The following is a 20,386-nucleotide window of genomic DNA, read 5'->3' as shown; positions in this document are numbered from 1 at the left end:
TCTGCAGAAGGGGAGGAGTCCCTGTTTCCATGCCTTCCACACGGTGCCGCTGCTGTCTGTGGTACTAATAGGAAACAAAGCACAACTTATGCTTCCTGTGAGCAATTGAAGGTGTGTTGGATGCTCAGTTTGCTTATCACACGTTAACTGCTTCATACATATAGTTCATGTCCTAAATTGGCAGTGGGCCGTTGTGCTGATGGCGGATCCCTGCTACTGCATTTCTACACTGTAGCCTACTTGGTCTGCTTATAAACCTAACCTGTCTGCAAAGCATTGTCTCATACATAAATGATTATTAATATTAGTCAATAAATGTAGGTATACTATGAGCATCTGCAATGTATTTTCATTTTCAGCAGGTCTTCTAACCAAGTACAGGTTGGAAGGCACAGACCGTCAACTAAAGTGTTACAGCTGTCTCATGAACATGAACGAATCTCAATACTTACATCGATTGAAAACAAATACATATTTATGACTTATTAATAATATTAAAGTATAGTCTCTCTCCTCATGAAGCTTATAGTGGCAATCACAATCAAGAGAAAGTCAGGCTGAGAGGTGAGGTATTGCAGACTGCTATTACAATGTCATTACCACATTCTCTGCCATGGTCATTACAACGTACATTGCATATATAGTAAGCGCTGAGCATTATACATAATATCATGCATAAACGCATACAATGCAATGACTGCAATGTTATCCAGGTAAAGGTAGGACAGGTCCACATTTGAAGTGCTATTCTGAATTTCATTATAGCCCCCATGTGACATATGTGACATAAAGCATACAAATTAAAATAGATTTTTAGCATAGAAGTCTATGCCAAAGAGATATCTTGGAACAAACTTCTGTCTAGAAATGTTTCTGTACTGATGCTGGGGAGGCCCTTGACTGCAGAGGCAGACACACCCACTTCCTCAAATGAGTCTCTGCCCATTTGATCCGTCAGAAAGGTCCTTGCTATCCAGCATCCTTGGGACATCCCTACGCCATTGAAGTTCAAATTTAAAAGGGTCAGGGTTTGGTAAGGGTTGATGTTTCTGCTTTCATTTCTTATGATCGACAAAGGAAGACAAAGACGAACTCAATGCATTTTATGCACGCTTCGAACAAAAACAATACAGAGCCGTACATGAGGGCCCCCGCTGACCCAGGAGACTGGGTGAATATCGCTCACGAGGCCGACGTCACATGAGTAAGGTTTTTAATCAGGTCAATACTCATAAGGCTGCGGGGATGAACGGCATTCCAGGGCGCGTTCTCAGAGCATGCGCAGAACAGCTGTCAGGCATATTCACGATCCTTTTCAACCTTTCGTTGTCCCAGTCTGTAATCCCCACGTCTCAAGCTGACCACCACCATCATTCCTGTTCTCAAGAACTCTAACGCTACCTGCCACAATCACTACCGCCCTGTAGCACTCACATCTGTGTGATCATGCTCTCCGTAGCCGATGTAAGACCTTTAAACAAATTAACATTCACAAGGCTGCAGGGCCAGAAGGATTGCCAAGACGCACACTCAGAGCATGTGCTGACCAGCTGGAAAATGTCTTCACTGACATTTTCAACCTCTCCCTCACCCAATCTGTAATACCTACATGTTTCAAGCAGACCACCATAGACCCTGTGCCCAAAAACACCAAGGTAACCTGTCTAAATGACTATCGCCCCGTACTGTAGCACTCACATCTGTAGCCATGGAATGCTTTGAAATGCTGGTCATGGCTCACCTCAAAACCATCCTCCCAGCCACCCTGGATCCACTCCAATTCAAATACTGCCCCAACAGATCCATAGACAACACAATCTCAATTGCACTCCACACTGCCCTCAAACATCTAGATAAGAGAAATACCTATGTGAGAATGCTGTTCATTGACTACAGCTCAGCGTTCAACACCATAGTCCCCTCCAAGCTCATCACCAAGCTTGTGATCCTGGGACTGAACACCTCCCTCTGCAACTGGATCCTGGACTTCCAGATGGGCCGACCCCAGGTGGGGAGGGTAGACAACATCACCTCCGCCACACTGACCCTCAACACACATGCCCCACAGGGGTGTGTGCTATGTCCGCTCCTGTACTCTGTTCACCCATGACTGCGTGGCCACGCACAACTCCAACACCATTTCCAAGTTGCTGACAATGTCAGTAAGACCAAGGAGTGGAGCGGGTTGAGGGCTTCAAGTTCCTTGGTGTTCAAATTACTAAGGACTTAAAATGGCCCACACACATGCAAACAGTCGTGAAGAAGGCGCAACAGCGCCTCTTCCTCCTTAGGAGGTTGAAAAGATTTGGCATGGGCCCTCAAATCCTCTAAAAGTTCTACAGTTGCACCATTGAGAGCATCTTGACTGGCTGTATCACTGCTTGGTATGGCAACTGCACCGCCCTTGATCACATGGTGCTACAGAGGGTGTTGAAGACAGTTGAGGACATTACTGGGGCTGAGCTCCCTGCCATCCAGGACCTGTGTATCAGGTGGTGAGAAAGGAAGGCCTGGAAAATTGTTAGACTTCAGCCTCCCAAGCCAATGCTCTCTCTGCTTCCGCATGGCAAGAGGAGCAACAAGTCTGACACCAACGGGCTCCTGAACAGCTTCTATCCCCAATCCGTAAGGCTGCTAATCATTTTTTTTATGGCTAATCTGCATTGACACTTCTATTTTACTTTTCCACTGACTATGCACACTCACACACACACTCTATACACACTCACAATTAATTTGCTCACACACACATAACACACACACACACATTCATACTGACGTTACATGCACGGACACACACACACTCACATACAATTATCATATATGCTGCTGCTACTCTGTTTATCATACATCTTGATGCCTAGTCACCCTACCCCTATACATATCTACCTCTATCACTCCAGTATTCCTGCACATTGTAAATATGGTATTGGCCCTGACACTGGAACTGACCCTGTATATAGCTTACTTACCTTCTCTTGTTCTTCTTATTTCTATGTCTTGTGTGTTTTCGTTCTACTTGACTTTTAATTGTTTTGTAGTAGTACTGATATTGATTACTGCAATGTTGGGAAAGAGCAAGAAATGTATTTCACAATAAACAATAAAAACTTGAAATGTGAGAGGGAACACCCAGACAGGAACCTTGACCATTTTTTTCCAGTGGTAAACTGGCTGATTAAGAGCACAGATACTTTAGAGAAGATGGGGAACTCCATTGGATTCGTTTTAAGACCTATTGTGTATGTTGCCCATGCGTCTTCAATGGGCCGAGCGGTGCATTTTGGCCGATATTGTGATAAGGAGAGCGCTCCTTCAAGGAGTGAATTGGGCGCAACCTCAAAAACCCAACAGTAGCATGCATTTTCGTCAACAAGAACTACGACATTACAAATATTTTCCAAGATGTGAGATAATTAACTTGTTCTCTGAAATATCGTATAGCTTTGGAATGATGACATTGCGTATTTTCGAGGGAAATAGGCAGGTTTCTCGATTCATACCCCGAGAAGGGATTGCGTGATGATTAGCTTAGCAACTCCGTGACGCGGCATGACAACGTGAACGCGATTGGTCGACAGTCAGTTGTGTGAGTCGTTGAACTTGCTTGCGTTCATTGCCGATGGGATTCCTATATCCTACTTTCTCCCTTGCTCTAATGTCTCTATAGCGGAGGATCGTCCCTAGTTACCACGGCCACAGTCGAAATTATGGCTAAACCTTGCCCATTTCTACAATTTATATTCTTAAAATCTGATGTTAACCCTAACCACACTGCTAACCGTATGCCTAACCCGAATCTTAAACTAAGACCTATTTTTTGTTTTCATAAATGTTTATGATACCACCAATTTTGACTTTGTGGTTTTGGTAACTAGTGAAAACCTCAGCGGAGTTACACGTGGTCACGTCACGTGAGTCATTATTCAAGATCAAGATGGCAGCTTCCGTGTGTCGGTGTTATGAGGTGAGATTATGTACATTCGTTTTCACATTTCTCCATCTGGCTTGCACTGCTGAAGAGTGGATGTTGACGAAATAGTTTTAGGGCTCTATATTTAACGTTTAAGAGGAACTCTCATTTTACGTTATTTCGTGAAAACGTTATATCTTCTGAAGACAGTTATGAATGAATGGGCCAGTCGGTGTTCGTTCGTGAACATATGCTAGCTGGCGAGATAGCTAAACATGTCAAGCATTCTTCATAGCCTATTAATATTGTACATAACTGGTCAGTTCGTCTGCTTGGCGGAAATAATTCGTACATCAAACATGTCTGTAAATAATAGCTCACCATAGCCAGGACAGTTAGAGCATGTTTTGTAATAGCTTTAATGGGGATGCTTTTTTAAATTGAACCTTTATTTAACTAGGCAAGTCATTTAAGAACATATTATTATTTACAATGACGGCCTACTCCGGCCAAACCGAGGTCGGTGGGCCAATTGTGTGCGGCTGTTGTGCCGAAAATCTCCCCCAAGCCTGAACCCCCCCCCCCCCCTTTCTAATTTCCTTAATTTTGTGGGTAGACTTTAAAAAAAATACTAGTCGAATAATTGGAGAGGACGAATTTTGGCAAAGAGAAATATTTATAGACGAATACAAATCAGTAGCGGATTTAGGTACGGGCGGCATCTTGCCCGGGCTGAAGGGGTGGTTCGCCCCATACAAGCTAGAACCGCCACATACACTTGAAACAAATAGCCAAAACGAAAACTGCTGACAAATGTAGGCTAAACTGACAACGTGAAGAGCAGAAATCTCATCTAGTAAGCAAGTCACAGCAATGAAGAACGCGAAGGGGGGGGGGGGATTTTCTGCACACACCGCCCTATGGGACTCTCAGTCACGGCCTGGATTCGAACCAGGGACTGTAGTGATGCCTCTTGGGCTGAGATGCAGTGCCTTAGACCGCTGCGCCACTCGGGAGCCCAATAGGAATGCCTTGTAATAGCTTCAGTAGAAGTGTCTTGTCATAGCTTCAGTAGGAGTGTCTTGTCATAGCTTCAGTAGGAGTGTCTTGTCATAGCTTCAGTAGGAGTGTCTTGTCATAGCTTCAGTAGGAGTGTCTTGTCATAGCTTCAGTAGGAGTGTCTTGTCATAGCGTCAGTAGGAATGTCTTGTCATAGCGTCAGTAGGAATATTTTTTGGAAATCAGACTGGGTCTCAATTTACTGCTGCGAGGTATAATTTTTTTAGGTTCCTAAATTAGTTTTGCAGCCAGCTGTCTAAACTTGCTATGGTTGATTTACCTGGGGGCCCCACTGATTTCGGTAGTCAGTCTCACTCAGACATGATATAAAAAAAACAGCAACATCTTCTCTACACCTCATGGCAAAATGTGTACAAATGCTCGAAATTAACTCTAAAATGTACAAATATTTTCTCTGCTGTCAAGAGCGGGGCCACTAATGTTTTGCTCGCAAGGGGGTGTGTATGGATGTGGGTACGCTGATCCTGGCTCCTCCTGATGAGTTCCGATTTTTTTTGTGGCTCCCACCCCCATCAAAGTTGCCCATCCCTGGCCTATGTTGTTCTTCTCTTTAGCTGGTCGGAAGACGTCTTCTGCTCCTGCCATCCCGTGCTGTCGTCTCCTCATTCAGCAGAGGAGATGCCTACAGGATATGTGGGTCTCCGGCTGTCCCTGTGCAGGTAAAGACCAAAGCATTATCATCATTGACCTTCAAATAATGATCGATCTGGCGGTAGCTAACTAGCGTTAGCTAACACACAAACTCTTAACATGGTATCTGTCATTCACTCATAATTGTGCCCACTTTCTCCCAGGTGCGGTATGCGTCAGAACGACCTAGTCGTAAAGGCTTTTTCGGGGAGTTTGTGGAGAACCTGAGGCAGGAGTTTGGGAAGGACAAGGAGATGAAGGAGAACATCAAGAAGTTCAGAGAGGAGGCCAAGAGGCTAGAGGAGTCAGATGCCCTGCAACAGGCTCGGAGGAAATTTGTAAGCTTACATTTTTATTTTGGAATGTGATGTCCCTTTAAGGCAATTGTACCAACCTTGGTTGTGCAGACATTTCTTCGCCAGCCCATCACTAACCTTCAACTAGTGAAGGTCTTGACAATAAGTTCAAAAGGTTGTGTCAGTGCTGGGCTGAAACAAAAGCCTGCACACGCTGTTGCTGTCCAGGACCGGGGTTGGTGACAACTGGATAAACATTTTTTACCTGTGTTACAAACACATACTTGTGATCAAGGACACTCATCAAGCTCAATTCTTTATTTCCCCCAGAAAACCATTGAGTCTGAAACCGTTAAGACCTCTGAGGTGTTCAAGAAGACCTTTGGGACTCTGTCTGAAACTGTGAAGGAGGTGAGTCATTTTCACACTCTTTGAAATGATTTATAGAAGAAAAGTCATTGACATCAGAAGTTAGTATTAGGCCTAAGTGCAAATATTTCAACTCCTTTATATCTTATCAATGGGGTTTATCTATATTTGTATATTCCTTAATATAATTGCATGAGTTTCTAGTTTGAGTTAAACTTCTTAGTGCCAACCCAGAAATACAATTATAACATACTGTTTATAGTAACGGGCTACACGGGCTAATGTGATTCTCCATTACCCGTTAGTTAGAGGATAGGTACTGTTTTGCTTAGCGCAGATCATATACGACCAACCTTAACTTGCCGATATTATCTTCGTTCTCGATTCGTCCGAACACTATCTCCTAAAATGTCCGTGTCCAGTTGCAGGTGGTTTATTTTATTTTTATTAAAATAAATATTTTTTTGCTCCATGAAGTAACCCAAAAATGTTTACCCCACCATCTTCCCTGTTTCAAATCTTTTCTCATTGCTCGAGACAGGTGAGTGTCTTCATGACATGCGGCACTTTGGGGTGGACCCACCAGTCTCAATCATTGAGAGATGATTTGAAATAGACATTGTTGGATTGCTTTGACGCATTTTCTAAATTCAAAACGAACAACCTGCAACTGGACACAGACATTTTATAAGATGCATGTTTGGCCAAATCGAGAACGAAGATAGTATCGCCAAGTAAAGGTTGGTCGAAAATTCGCGGTGCTACAGTAAAACAGTACTGTCCTGTAATGATTAATGGAGAGTCAAATTAGCCCATTACAAATCTGTAGCTATGTTTTAAAGTAGCTCACCACAACTCTTTCTGAAGTCTTTCTCACATCCATGATAATGCCTCAACTCTAAAGTCATTCTATTGTCTGTGTTTGTCCAGGGCCTTGAGGAGGTGACCCGTACAGACCTGGGGAAGAAAATCAAGGAGGGGGTGAAGGAGGCAGCCAAGACTGCCAGGCACTCGGTTGAGTCTGTGTCCAAGGGGGGAGAGAAGCTGGGAGCGACCAGCGCCTTCAGGGCCATCTCACAGGTCAGAGACTGATATTAAAACAAGCAACCCACCTCTCCATTGAAGGAAATGTGTTAATGCTTTATTCTTTTTAGTTCTTGGTCTGCCTTTAACCCAGCTGCTGCTTAAGTATTGACTTGGTTACATGGTTATTACTGATCATTAAGCACCAGAATGCAGAAGGTGTTACCAGTTGTTTTGGGTAAATACCAGCTGTTGAAGGACATTGAAGCATTAACTCGAGGCTGAAAATGGTGTAAAAAGTCATGGATTCTATGGAATCATTTAACTGATCTCATCTGTTCCCCTCTTTGTGTGTACAGGGGATGGAGTCAGTGAAGAGAGGGATGGATGTGGTGGACGATGGTACCTATAGGGCTCCTTCTCAACTCAGGAAGAGGAGGGAATTCTCCTCCAAGGGACGGGAGAGAGACAACCGAGTGTTTCAGGCCAACGAGTATGTCCCTTGTTCATAGCCATGACATAGTTATAACCAGATACATTTTCCCATTCACTGACAATGCTATGGGTGTCCATTCAGCCATGCTTGAAACTATTAGGAAATACAACCTATTGATGTAACCAATCTGTTTTGATTTCTAGAGAGGACGTGGGTGTTGTGCTGCACAAGGATTCTAAGTGGTACACACAGTGGAAGGACTTTAAAGACAACAACGTGGTTTTCAACAGTAAGATAATGTTATTGTGTTTCATCAGAGATAGTTACATGAGTGATGTAATCATAGGTCACATTTTATGGCTGAGTGCACTTCACTGGCCTGTCAGCAGGTGGCACTATATTCATGGGCAAGGTAATACCTCAATGTCAAGTCTATCAGAAATGGGATTTTTCCTGATCAAGAAACATTTTCTATGACGTATCTTATTCGATGTTCTGTGGATGGTCCCAGAGTCTTGGAAGTCTTTGGGATGTTTTCAGCTCGGTATTTCTTACGTTGCTTCCCCCCTCTCCTCAGGGTTCTTTGAGATGAAAATTAAGTATGACGAGAGTGACAACGCTCTTGCCAGAGCATCTCGAGCCGTGACCGACAGAGTCACCGATCTACTAGGTAAACAACCTCTCCTTTTTTTTTTTTTTCTTCTGTCTGTTGAATAATCCTATCAGTCCGAGGGGTTTAATGGGTGTATTCATTCATTTCTCTGTTATATTGTCTGGTATGTCAATGGCCACAAGGTGACTATCCTCTTTTCTTTCATAAGTTCTGATAGATGGTAGGACTACATAGGTTTCCACTATTTTGCCATTAAATCCTTGTTTATTTGGTTGGCAGGTGGTCTCTTCTCTACCACGGAGATGTCTCAGGTGCTGACGGAGATCTTAAAGGCAGATCCCAGCTTCGACAAGGACTCCTTTCTCAAACAGTGCGAGAAGGACATCATCCCCAATATCCTAGAGGTAAGGGGCCCGAACACTTCCTTTAACACTTTTTAAGCATTTTTGTAGATCAATGTTTTGTTATTTTCAATTGTAATAATACATGAGTACTTTTAGCTACTTTTAACTTTTGAAATGCGTAACACTAGTGCAATCTATAGGCCACTAGAGTTGAATAGATGCTTCAAACATATAGATGCTGCATGCTAAATATCTATGTAAAGTAACTTCATTTACATGCATCCAGAGCGACTTACATTTCATACTTTATTTTCTCTCCATACTAATGTCCTTGAACGCACCTTTGTCCTTCTGTCTTCTGCAGGCTATGATCCGCGGGGAGCTCGAGATGCTGAAAGACTGGTGCTATGAAGCCGTGAGTACTTTCATACAGACAGCATGCTTTCTTTTCCTTTCCCCCTTTCCACTTGTATTGATGTCTGTACAAAAGGGTTTACTTTGTGTTCTTCCGTTTGTCCGAGATATTTTGTGTTCGTTTTTCTTAGCAGGTCACGTACTTTTCGAATGAAAGGAACCTCTTAAAAGTTCTTGTTCCAAATAGCTTTCTTCCTTCAGAGGTGGTCCTGCATGTTTTTTATTTTTTTTAAACGAATTTTACCTTTTTTATTTAACTAGGCAAGTCAGTTAAGAACAAATTCTTATTTTCAATGACAGCCTAGGAACAGTGGGTTAACTGCCTTGTTCAGGGGCAGAAAGACAGATTTTTACCTTGTCAGCTCGGGGATTCCATCTTGCAACCTTTCGGTAAACTAGTCCGAAGCTTTAACTGCTAGGCCACCCTGTGTGGTTGATGTCTTGTGAATGTGTTTTAACCCTCCTCTCTCTCCGTCCTCAGACATACAGTCAGCTAGCCCACCCCATCCAACAGGCCAGGGCCCTGGGTCTAATGTTCCAGTCCAAGGTCCTAGATATAGACAACATAGATGTAAGTACATGACTGTGTCTCTCAGGCCCAACCGGGCAATGTCCTGTACAAGTCACCAACGTTTTGGAAGCATGCTGATTTAGTCATTTTTACAGGTTTAACATAAATAAAAATATATCTCTGTTATATCATTTCTCTTCTCTCTCTCATTTATTCATTCAGTTACTCTTTCATCTCTGTCTCTCAGTTGGCGATGGGGAAGCTCATGGACCAAGGCCCCGTGTTGATCATCACCTTCCAGGCCCAGGTGGTCATGGTGATTCGTAGTCCCAAGGGAGACCTGGTGGAAGGAGATCCGGTGAGTTACCTCCTAAAAGGGTTCTCTCTATCCTGGCAGATTTTGTCCGGGTCACTTTGCCCCTAAACCGTTCTCTCTCCTGCCTTTGATGGTATCTTTTGTTCTACTTCCCTAACCCTGTTTCTAACTGTTTCTTCTATCCCATTTTTCTAACCGTTGCCCTTTTTCCTTGACTGCTGGTGATATGTCTTGTTGCTCTCACCTTTCCTTCTCTCCTAACCCTGTTTTTCCTCTTCCCTCCCCCCAGGAGAAGGTGTTGAGGATGATGTACGTGTGGGCTCTGTGTCGTGACCAGGAGGAGCTCAACCCCGACGCGGCCTGGAGACTACTGGACATGTCTGCCTCCAGCACCGAGCAGGCTCTTTGAGAGATGAGGGACCAGACAAAGGGACGCTCCCGGGACACACACACACACACACGTCCAGGATCTACACACACAAGCCAGTGTACACCGCAACATCACACATATCCAGGAGCCACACTGTATGTCAAGAGGACGTGGCAGCATGTCACTTTCCAGATGCATACTAGAGTGGTGTGTTTGTGGTTAGTCCTTAGGACGCAGATGTGTGTGTGGTCTTGGAAACGAAATAGAGTGTATACGGACACGAAGTGAAAGGACAGTTTGTTTTCAGTTGTGCACCGGGGCCTCCCACTCATCTTTCTATTCTGGTTAGAGCACGTTTGCGTTCTGTGAAGGGAGTAGTACACAGCGTTGTACAAGATCTTCAGTTTCTTGGCAATTTCTTGCATGGAATAGCCTTCATTTCTCAGAACAAGAACAGACTGACGAGTTTCAGAGGGAAGTTCTTTGTTTCTGGCCATTTTGAGCCTGTAATCGAACCCACAAATGCTGATGCTTCAGATACTCAACTAGTCTAAAGAAGGCCAGTTTTATTGCTTCTTTAATCAGAACAGTTTTCAGCTGCGTTAACATAATTGCAAAAGGGTTTTCTAATGATCAATTAGCCTTTTAAAATTATAAACTTGGACTTGTGGTCCTGTGTGGCTCAGTTGGTAGAGCATGGTGTTTGCAACGCCAGGGTTGTGGGTTCGATTCCCACTGGGGACCAGTACGGGAAAAAATGTATGAAATGTATGCACTCACTACTGTAAGTCGCTCTGGATAAGAGCGTCTGCTAAATGACTAAAATGTAAATGATTAGCTAACACAACGTGCCATCGGACCACAGGAGAGATGGTTGCTGATAATGGGCCTCTGTACGCCTATGTAGATATTACATTTAAAAGAAATCTGGCGTTTCTAGTTACAATAGTCATTAACAATGTCTACACTGTATTTCTGATCAATTTGACGTTTTAATGGACAAAACATTTGCTTTTCTTTCAAAAACAAGGACATTTGTTTGAATAGTGATATTTATGCTTTTTACAGAAAGGCAAAAAACTATTAAGATAAATATGATATCTATGTATGTTTAAAGATCCATTGTGTTACGTGTCCAAATATTCATGGCAATTCAGACTAACTGTAAAATATGTCAAACTGCTTCATTGAAAGCTAGGGTGGGACCACAGTCAGACTTGTCGTAAGGCAGCTACTTTTTCAGCTGAACCTCATTGACATTGCACTAATGTTCTCAGTAAGGTTGCAAGATCGAATCCCCGAGCTGACTAGGTAAAAATGTTGTTCTTCCCCTGAACAAGGCAGTTAACCCACTGTTCCTAGGCCGTCATTGAAAATAAGAATTTGTTCTTAACTGACTTGCTAGTTAAATAAAGGTAAAATAAAAATTCAGGGCAGGTGGGGCAGAGCCTGTTGGGCTTGCCTGTTTTGCATATTATTTTGGCATTAATACAGTGAGGGGAAAAAAGTATTTGATCCCCTGCTGATTTTGTACATTTGCCTACTGACAAAGAAATGATCAGTCTATCATTTTAATGGTAGGTTTATTTGAACAGTGAGACAGAATAACAACAACAAAAAATCCAAATAAATGCATGTCAAAAATGTTATAAATTGATTTGCATTTTAATGAGGTAAATAAGTATTTGACCCCCTCTCAATCAGAAAGATTTCTGGCTCCCAGGTGTCTTTTATACAGGTAACAAGCTGAGATTAGGAGCACTCCCTTTAAGAGTGTGCTCCTAATCTCAGCTTGTTACCTGTATAAAAGATACCTGTCCACAGAAGCAATCAATCAGATTCCAAACTCTCCACCATGGCCAAGACCAAAGAGCTCTCCAAGGATGTCAGGGACAAGATTATAGACCTACACAAGGCTGGAATGGGCTACAAGACCATCGCCAAGCAGCTTAGTGAGAAGGTGACAGTTGGTTCGATTATTCGCAAATGGAAGAAACACAAAAGAACTGTCTATCTCCCCCGGCCTGGGACTCCATGCAAGATCTCACCTCGTGGAGTTGCAATGATTATGAGAACGGTGAGGAATCAGCCCAGAACTACACGGGAGGATATTGTCATTGATCTCAAGGCAGCTGGGACCATAGTCACCAAGAAAACAATTGGTAACACACTATGCCGTGAAGGACTGAAATCCTGCAGCGCCCGCAAGGTCCCCCTGCTCAAGAAAGCACATATACATGCCTGTCTGAAGTTTGCCAATGAACATCTGAATGATTCAGAGGACAACTGGGTGAAAGTGTTATGGTCAGAGGAGACCAAAATGGAGCTCTTTGGCATCAACTCAACTCGCCGTGTTTGGAGGAGGAGGAATGCTGCCTATGACCCCAAGAACACCATCCCCACCGTCAAACATGGAGGTGGAAACATTATGCTTTGGGGGTGTTTTTCTGCTAAGGGGACAGGACAACTTCACCGCATCAAAGGGACGATGGACAGGGCCATGTACCGTCAAATCTTGGGTGAGAACCTCCTTCCCTCAGCTAGGGCATTGAAAATGGGTCGTGGATAGGTATTCCAGCATGACAATGGCCCAAAACACACGGCCAACGCAACAAAGGAGTGGTTCAAGAAGAAGTACATTAAGTTCCTGGAGTGGCCTAGCCAGTCTCCAGACCTTAATCCCATAGAAAATCTGTGGAGGGAGCTGAAGGTTCGAGTTGCCAAACGTCAGCCTCGAAACCTTAATTACTTGGAGAAGATCTGCAAAGAGGAGTGGGACAAAATCCCTCCTGAGATGTGTGCAAACCTGGTGGCCAACTACAAGAAACGTCTGACCTCTGTTTGCCAACAAGGGTTTTGCCACCAAGTCATGTTTTGCAGAGGGGTCAAATACTTATTTCCCTCATTTAAATGCAAATCAATTTATAACATTTTTGACGTGTATTTCTGGATTTTTTGTTGTTATTCTGTCTCTCACTGTTCAAATAAACCTACCATTAAAATTATAGACTGATCATTTCTTTGTCAGTGGGCAAACGTACAGAATCAGCAGGGGATCAAATACTTTTTTTCCCTCACTGTACGTGTCACATCAGTTTGCAAACATTGTAAAAATATATAAGGTTAATAAAGCTGCATACACACATGGTCTCTTCTGTTTTCTTGAGTAAGGCAGCTCCAAAATGCAGGTGTTTCAGCCTAGCTCAGTGCTTTCTGTGGTGGAGTGGCAGCCAGCAGAAAATAGGAGCATTGCGCTGTGATTGGCTCAGTGTTCTCTCACTCATGGGGACAGTATGTCATTGGCAAGTTTAAGTCCTTATTAAGGGTAGACATCCAAAATTTCAACCCATTGGGTCCTGCCATAGAGTTATTACAAGGCCCTTCCAAGAAGGCTCAAGGTCGTTGTCCACAGATAACATTACGTCAAATCACGTTATATCTACAGTAGCTTTGATTGGACTGATCATGTCAACATCATTAGCTAGCAGTCATCATCATGAATCAAGTCGACAATCTACTGGCAAATCCTTTTTAATCCTTGTCATATGAAGAGAAATTAAAGATCAAATGAATCGGTGCTCATTGGACAAAGATTACACAAGTTGAAAATCGCAAATTCAACAATGAGTCATTTGGAAGGAATCAGTGGCTAACTGCAAGCATTGCAAAGCAACCACTAACGTTAGCCTGCTATTCAATGGAGTGGTGTTTCTTTTCATCGAGTTCCCACCATAAATCCAGAGAATGCCAGACTTTGATGACAAAGTTAGATGACAAAATGTGTCCACATAATACTCCAGGGAGATAACTATACTGTAGCTAAGAAAGTAATACTATGTGTATGTTGTGTAGTAAGCTGTTAGTAGCCCATGTACCTCATCCTAATAATTCAGTCTATTTTCACCAACGCGGTATTGTTAACACATCGTTCGTGGCCGGTGTGTGCTTGTTTGCAAACTTTTTTTGTACTGCTTCTGTACAGCTACTGATAGTAGTGGTGGCGCTTGGCTTGTACGTGCAAATTAGACACACAACATTCTATAATGTTATTTGACGTGTCAAATTAAAAGCTTATTTAATGCGTCAAATAGTGTTATGTAACTTGTATCTTTTTTGACACGCAAAGACCCAAACGGTGTTCAATGTGCCTCACCCTAATAATTTGGTCTATTTTCACCTCTTCATTTCACCTACTGTTCTAACTTGGTGGTGCACATGTAGCCTATAATCTGTTTAAGATAAATGTAATCATATAATATTGTAAGAGCTTTCATTGTCTGTTTATATGCCCCCTTTATTTATCCTACAGTTCTGACTTGTTGTACAGGGAGTACACTGTAAGAACAGCCCTTGTTCTGAATTATGTTGCTGTACATTTCAAAAGTGCTGAAGAAATAGTTATTGACTACGTCTGTCATCGTTCGCTCATTGTCTTAATCGAAATTACAGATTGCCTCTTATCCGCTTGTCGTCCCCTTATGCCATAGTTTGTACATCTCAATTGTCAGTAGAAACCACATTTGTTTAAGCAAGTCAGCCATATCAGCTATGTTTTTTTAAAAGGCAGTAAATGAGGCTGAATTAACTGTTTCGCAACCAGACAAGGCTCCGCTGAAAGCCAGGTGTAGCAGTGGTAAGGTGTTGGAACTTCTGTAAGGACAGCTTTATGTAGGCCCTAGCAGTTTGTGGGCACCGTTTGTCGCTGTTATAGTGCAATTAATGTATTGTTTAGTGTTGTGTAGTGGCTTTGCTAGCATGCATCCCACTTTTTTTTTTGCCCCACCAAGATTTACATGCTAAAATCGGCACTGATAATAACTACATATAATTGTAATGTAGCACACGTGTGTGTGTCTGTGTAAGCACATTGTTTTTGTTTTTCATCTGTAAAACTGACACACATTGTTTGGATTTGGCCATTAAGGCTGATAAAGTTTTAAACAACACACACATGGCCAATAACAGGGGAGCCTATTCCACTGATGTCTCCTGTGATAAATGGCTCAGGCCATCAGTGCTACTCCTCCGTCTTCCTTTCCCCTCTACTCTTTTCTCTCACTGATCTCTATCTGACGCCTGAGGACACAGGCACGCACACACACACACACACACACACACACACACACGAAATACAAAGTAGATGCATTTCAGTGAATACCCACAAACAAAAAGGTTAAACACTTTAATATGGACTACCGGAGTTGTTCACAGAACTTTACTTTTGAGTAGAGTACACTGATCCTTTTTTATAAACATCTGGACTGTGATCCTTTGTGGCCCTGATCCAGCCTTTAGAACGGCACACTGAACCGTAGCGGAGCTGAAAGGAGATTAAGTGCACCAACAGAAAAGTCAAGAGCAAAGTCCGTGCAGCTAAATGTCTTTCACGCGCTACCAGACTATGACCTCAGTATTAGAAGAGACACACTACTAGGTGCATTCTGTGCTGTGAAGTAGGACATGTAAAAATAGCCCATAGGGAGAACAGATGACAGATTGACAGAATCAATGGGGATGTTTTGGTCTTGGCAAGTGCCTTCCATTGGCTCTCTCACTATGTAGCTGCTGTCCATGGTCCTGATAGGTTCTGTTCATTGTATCCAGATTGATTGATTGGATGCAGTCTTGCCAGAAGATTCCGACCCTACCTTTACGGCTTGTTTCCACTGAGCTGCACTAGGGTCGGAACGCAATCATGGTTGGATAAAGACACCGTGGAGGCGGCACGAGCTATGGGTCGGAAAATGTACCTCAACGCAGGGACGGTATAGGCCACTGTACTCCAAATTTGACCTTTATCCATACTACTCCATCAAGATGATTTGAAATACTGCAGTTTTCACTGAAAAAACATGTTACATGTGCATGTTCTTGAGTCTCAGCTTTTCGTAGATAGCTTTTAATAGTTTGTAGCTTTAATAGTTCTCCCATTTTTGTAAAAATAAAATAAAATGGCCCTTCCCCTTCCGGGCTAGCTCAGCCCGGTCACACAGACTAATGGTTGGTACCAACGGATGAAGAATAAATAGACAAATACAATGTTACAGAAGTCTAGCTCAAACACACAATGTTTAAAAGGGGTTAGAAGTGTCATGGGTTTTATAACCGCGTCTTTATAGAAATTCAATAATGATGAGACAGGAGATAGGAGTCAGTTCAACCATATATCTGAGACATACAAGGTATACAACATTACAACCCCCATGATACTCTGCGGCACAGCTCCAATACACCACATCTCTTCCCCCTCCTACTTAAATTGTCCATATTATTCACCTAGTAACAGTTCTCGACCACTCATGACTGACTGTTGGTTTTGTCGGTGTTGCTTTACTCAACAGTAACTGATCTGTGTGATTTTCCTGATGATGTCTGTAGGCCGTCATTGTAAATAAGAATTTGTTCTTAACTGACTTGTCTAGTTAAATAAAGGTGAAATATATTTTTTTAAATGTCCTCTGCAGTCTGAACAGTGTAGGACACAGGACCAGTCTGAGCAATGACTGCAGCAGGAACCCACTTTGGTCCTTTGAGGTAGTTCCTAGCTTAGGTAGTTTCTCCAGGATTGAAAGCTCTGTCCTTCAAAACGTTTGACTTAACTCTCCTGTTGATGTCTCCTTTGTGTTCTTAGGTTAGCATACTCTGAGTTGTACTTATGTTAGGCCCTGATCTGGCTATGCCATATAGCTGTGGGCTACACTAGTTCATTTAGTAGATAAGGTTTGCTTAGAATTCCGTGGCATTTTTTTATATTATTTTATAGTATGAAGAATATAATTGAACATAGCTGAATAAAAAACAGAAAGGATATTTTCTTCAAACGATTTGAGGGAGTGCGCACATGTGGCTATTCTGTGTTGAGCGGTTAACAAAGAAACAGGTCCTCCTATATGCTTAATTTAGAGTTATTTATGCAACTTTAGTTGTGATAAACGTTGCGATATGTTTAGATTTTTTATACATTGTAAGACTGCATGATACGACTAATGATAAGTTGAAAAAAGTAACATGAAAGGCATGAGCTCTGCTTTGTTTTTTTGCGCAGGCTGTACACACTTCATCAGTCTCTCATTCACAATTTGACAAGCACTTGATAATGCCTCGAATTTCCCAGCGGCATCCCCTGTGTGGCCGTAATGCCCCTAAAAGAATCCATGCCTTTTGCGGCCCAGTGGTCATTGTGTCCTTAGGCTGAATATGATCGTTATAATTCTCTTCTCCTGGCTGCATGCTCCAAAGCACCTCTCACTCACATGGCTCTCTCAGATAGCTCAATTCTTATCAGCCAATGCCCATCACCTGATTGGGTCTCTCACAGGCTACAAGTGAAGACAGATACATGGGTACGCAATTGCGCGTCCTTATCCAATTCCCGAGGCACATATTGGAAGAACTGTCCACATTTACTTTTCGGCAGCCAACAAGATGAGTAGACCTAACGAACAGGAAAAGCACTAGCCTATCAACTTTTGTACTGTGGGGGATAGTATATAGTCATAGGCTGCCAATGTCAATCTACTATTCCCCATAGTACAAAAGCTGACCTATTCTGTGCGAGATATTAAATATTCCAAACAAGGTCTGGGAAAGTTGTGGGATGTGATATATCCCAAATGAATACAACCACTAGCACCCCAAAAAACTTGTTTAAGCAATGAGGCTGACGCACAACAGATCGGAACATTTAGCTTAAAATGTTGCTGGCATGAAGAACATGTATTCGCTTTCCCCTCAATGCTTCGATCCAATCAGATAATACCGGGTCATTTCTGGTGTTTCTCCGCGCTTGTTTTGAAGTGACTGGTGTTCGACTTGTCTGAAATAGAAGATGTGCACTTTGGCTTGACTCCAGCTTGAGCACAGGTAGTGGTAACCTGGAAAGTCTGAATTGCAGTGCAGCTCAGACTTGCAGTACTTGATGCTGTAGGTGTGTGCTAACAACAACAAAGCCCTCGTTGCTAACCTCGGAATAAAGCATCCGTAGTAATGCAGTAACCCCAGGTAAGAACTTTGACTTTTCATTCACGTGCATCTGCAAGTAAGCTTGGCAGAGGTCGATTTTGCTGAACTTTTACCTCCAGCTAAGCCCATGAAAAGATTGTGGATGTGTTGTAGCGGATACTGTTCAGTGGACAACACTGAGACTCCACATATCCTGACTCCACCGTCCTTCTTAAGGACTGGTACGATGGGTGTTGCCCATTCACCCACGTTGACCGGCTCCGTGACTTTGTTCTTTCCTAGAGTGTCCAAGTCATCCTTGACTTTTGGTCTGATAGCATAAGGTACGGGTCGTGCTTTCAGACTTTGGTTTGCTGTCTGGCTTAGTGCCTAGCTTCATTGTAATGTCTTTCATACTACTCAACTCTCCATTAAAGACTCCTCCTTGTTTCTTTAAGATGGCAGGTAGGCTTGTCACCACGTGTTAGTGTGCACACTGATGGCCTGTCCAGTGTGATTTTCTCCAACCACAAACGTCCCAGTAGTGGTAGATAGTCCTCTTTCACGACTTAGAGTGGCAGCTTTTCAGTTTATCCATTTAACTGAACTGTGACATCAGTGACGCCTCTCACGGAAACAGTTTCACCCGTGTAAGTCTTTAACGTGATGTGTGTGCTGGCTGATTTGGAAGGTGTTTCATTGTCTTTTTGTTGACTGTGTCTGACACCAGAGATACAGCTGCCCCTGTATCAATCTCCATACGCACCGGCTGTCCCTCTAGCAAGTGAGAGACATAGTAGCCGTGCGACCCCCCCCCCCCCAGCAACAGTCAGTATATTCAGTGTGACACCGTCGTCTGATGAGTCACTCCCCTCTGTGTTCTCTTGCTTAACAGCGTGAACATGTCTCTTTTTCTTTTGTTGGAATGTCACTTTCTTGTTTTCAGTCTTTGACATTTTCTCTGAGCTGCTTTTGTTTCTGCAGGCTCGCTAGAAGGTTTTACCACAGGCTCAGAAATCCATGTCCTTACAGCAGCATGCACAGAGTCTTCAGAAAGTATTCATACCACTTGACTTATTCCACATTTTGTTGTGTTACAGCCTGAATTCAAAATGGATTAAGTTGACACAGTACACACAATACCCCATAATGACAAAGTGAAAACATATTTTTAGAAATGTTTGCAAATTTATTGAAAATTAAATACTGAAATCTCATTTACATACACAACCGTTCAAAAGTTTGGGGTCACTTAGAAATGTTCTTGTTTTTGAAAGAAAAGCACATTTTTTTCTCCATTAAAATAACATAAAATTGATCAGAAATACAGTGTAGACATTGTTAATGTTGTAAATGACTATTGTAGCTGGAAATGGCTGATTTTTTTAAATGGAATATCTACATAGGTGTACAGAGGTCCATTATCAGCAACCATCACTACTGTGCTCCAATGGCATGTTGTGTTAGCTAATCCAAGTTGATCATTTTAAAAGGCTAATTGATCATTAGAAAACCCTTTTGCAATTATGTTAGCACAGCTGAAAACTGTTGTTCTGATTAAAGAAGCAATAAAACTGACCTTCTTTAGACTAGTTGAGTATCTGGAGCATCAGCATTTGTGGGTTCGATTACATGCTCAAAATGGCCAGAAACAAATAACTTTCTTCTGAAACTCATCAGTCTATTCTTGTTCTGAGAAAGGAAGGCTATTCTATGCGAGAAATTGCCAAGAAACTGAAGATCTTGTACAACGCTGTGTACTACTCCCTTCACAGAACAGCACATTCACTAATTAACAAGCTAGTTACTTATCACATGTTCTTGTCAAAACTATCAACAGAGTAGCTAGCAAGCAACAAGCTATGCCACCTGAGGGAAAATAAATCCAATGTGACCGTTCAGCATAGCCAGGAATAAGATTTGTATCTGATTTCAAACCACTTACGAAGGTGGTTTGAAATATCTGATTCCATGTGTTTGCTGGTGTTCAGAAAAAGAACAGATTCGAATCAGATTTACAAATAAATAAAGGATTTGAGTCACTTCAAATTGCCAATGTGAACAAGGCTTTAGTATCAAGTATTAGTCTTGTCTTGTCATCTTGCCTCAAATTAGGACAATTGCTAGAGG

The 20,386-nt window shown here is 42.5% G+C and overlaps 1 protein-coding gene across 1 annotated transcript; it reads left to right on the top strand.

The window, feature by feature from the left end:
• Positions 1-3,722: 3,722 nt before the first annotated feature.
• LOC115156754 (mitochondrial import inner membrane translocase subunit TIM44-like) lies at positions 3,723-10,605 on the top strand. The gene is made up of 13 exons (XM_029704410.1): positions 3,723-3,967; positions 5,548-5,652; positions 5,788-5,961; positions 6,250-6,330; positions 7,219-7,368; positions 7,671-7,804; positions 7,951-8,036; positions 8,325-8,417; positions 8,640-8,764; positions 9,069-9,119; positions 9,600-9,689; positions 9,877-9,987; positions 10,235-10,605. The coding sequence occupies exons 1-13, from the start codon at positions 3,938-3,940 to the stop codon at positions 10,352-10,354; spliced, it is 1,350 nt and encodes a 449-aa protein (XP_029560270.1). The 5' UTR covers positions 3,723-3,937; the 3' UTR covers positions 10,355-10,605.
• Positions 10,606-20,386: the final 9,781 nt, after the last annotated feature.

The sequence above is a fragment of the Salmo trutta genome, chromosome 21, assembly GCF_901001165.1.
Source record: "Salmo trutta chromosome 21, fSalTru1.1, whole genome shotgun sequence".
Classification (NCBI taxonomy): Eukaryota; Metazoa; Chordata; class Actinopteri; order Salmoniformes; family Salmonidae; genus Salmo; species Salmo trutta.
This window is presented reverse-complemented; position numbering and strand designations above follow the sequence as displayed.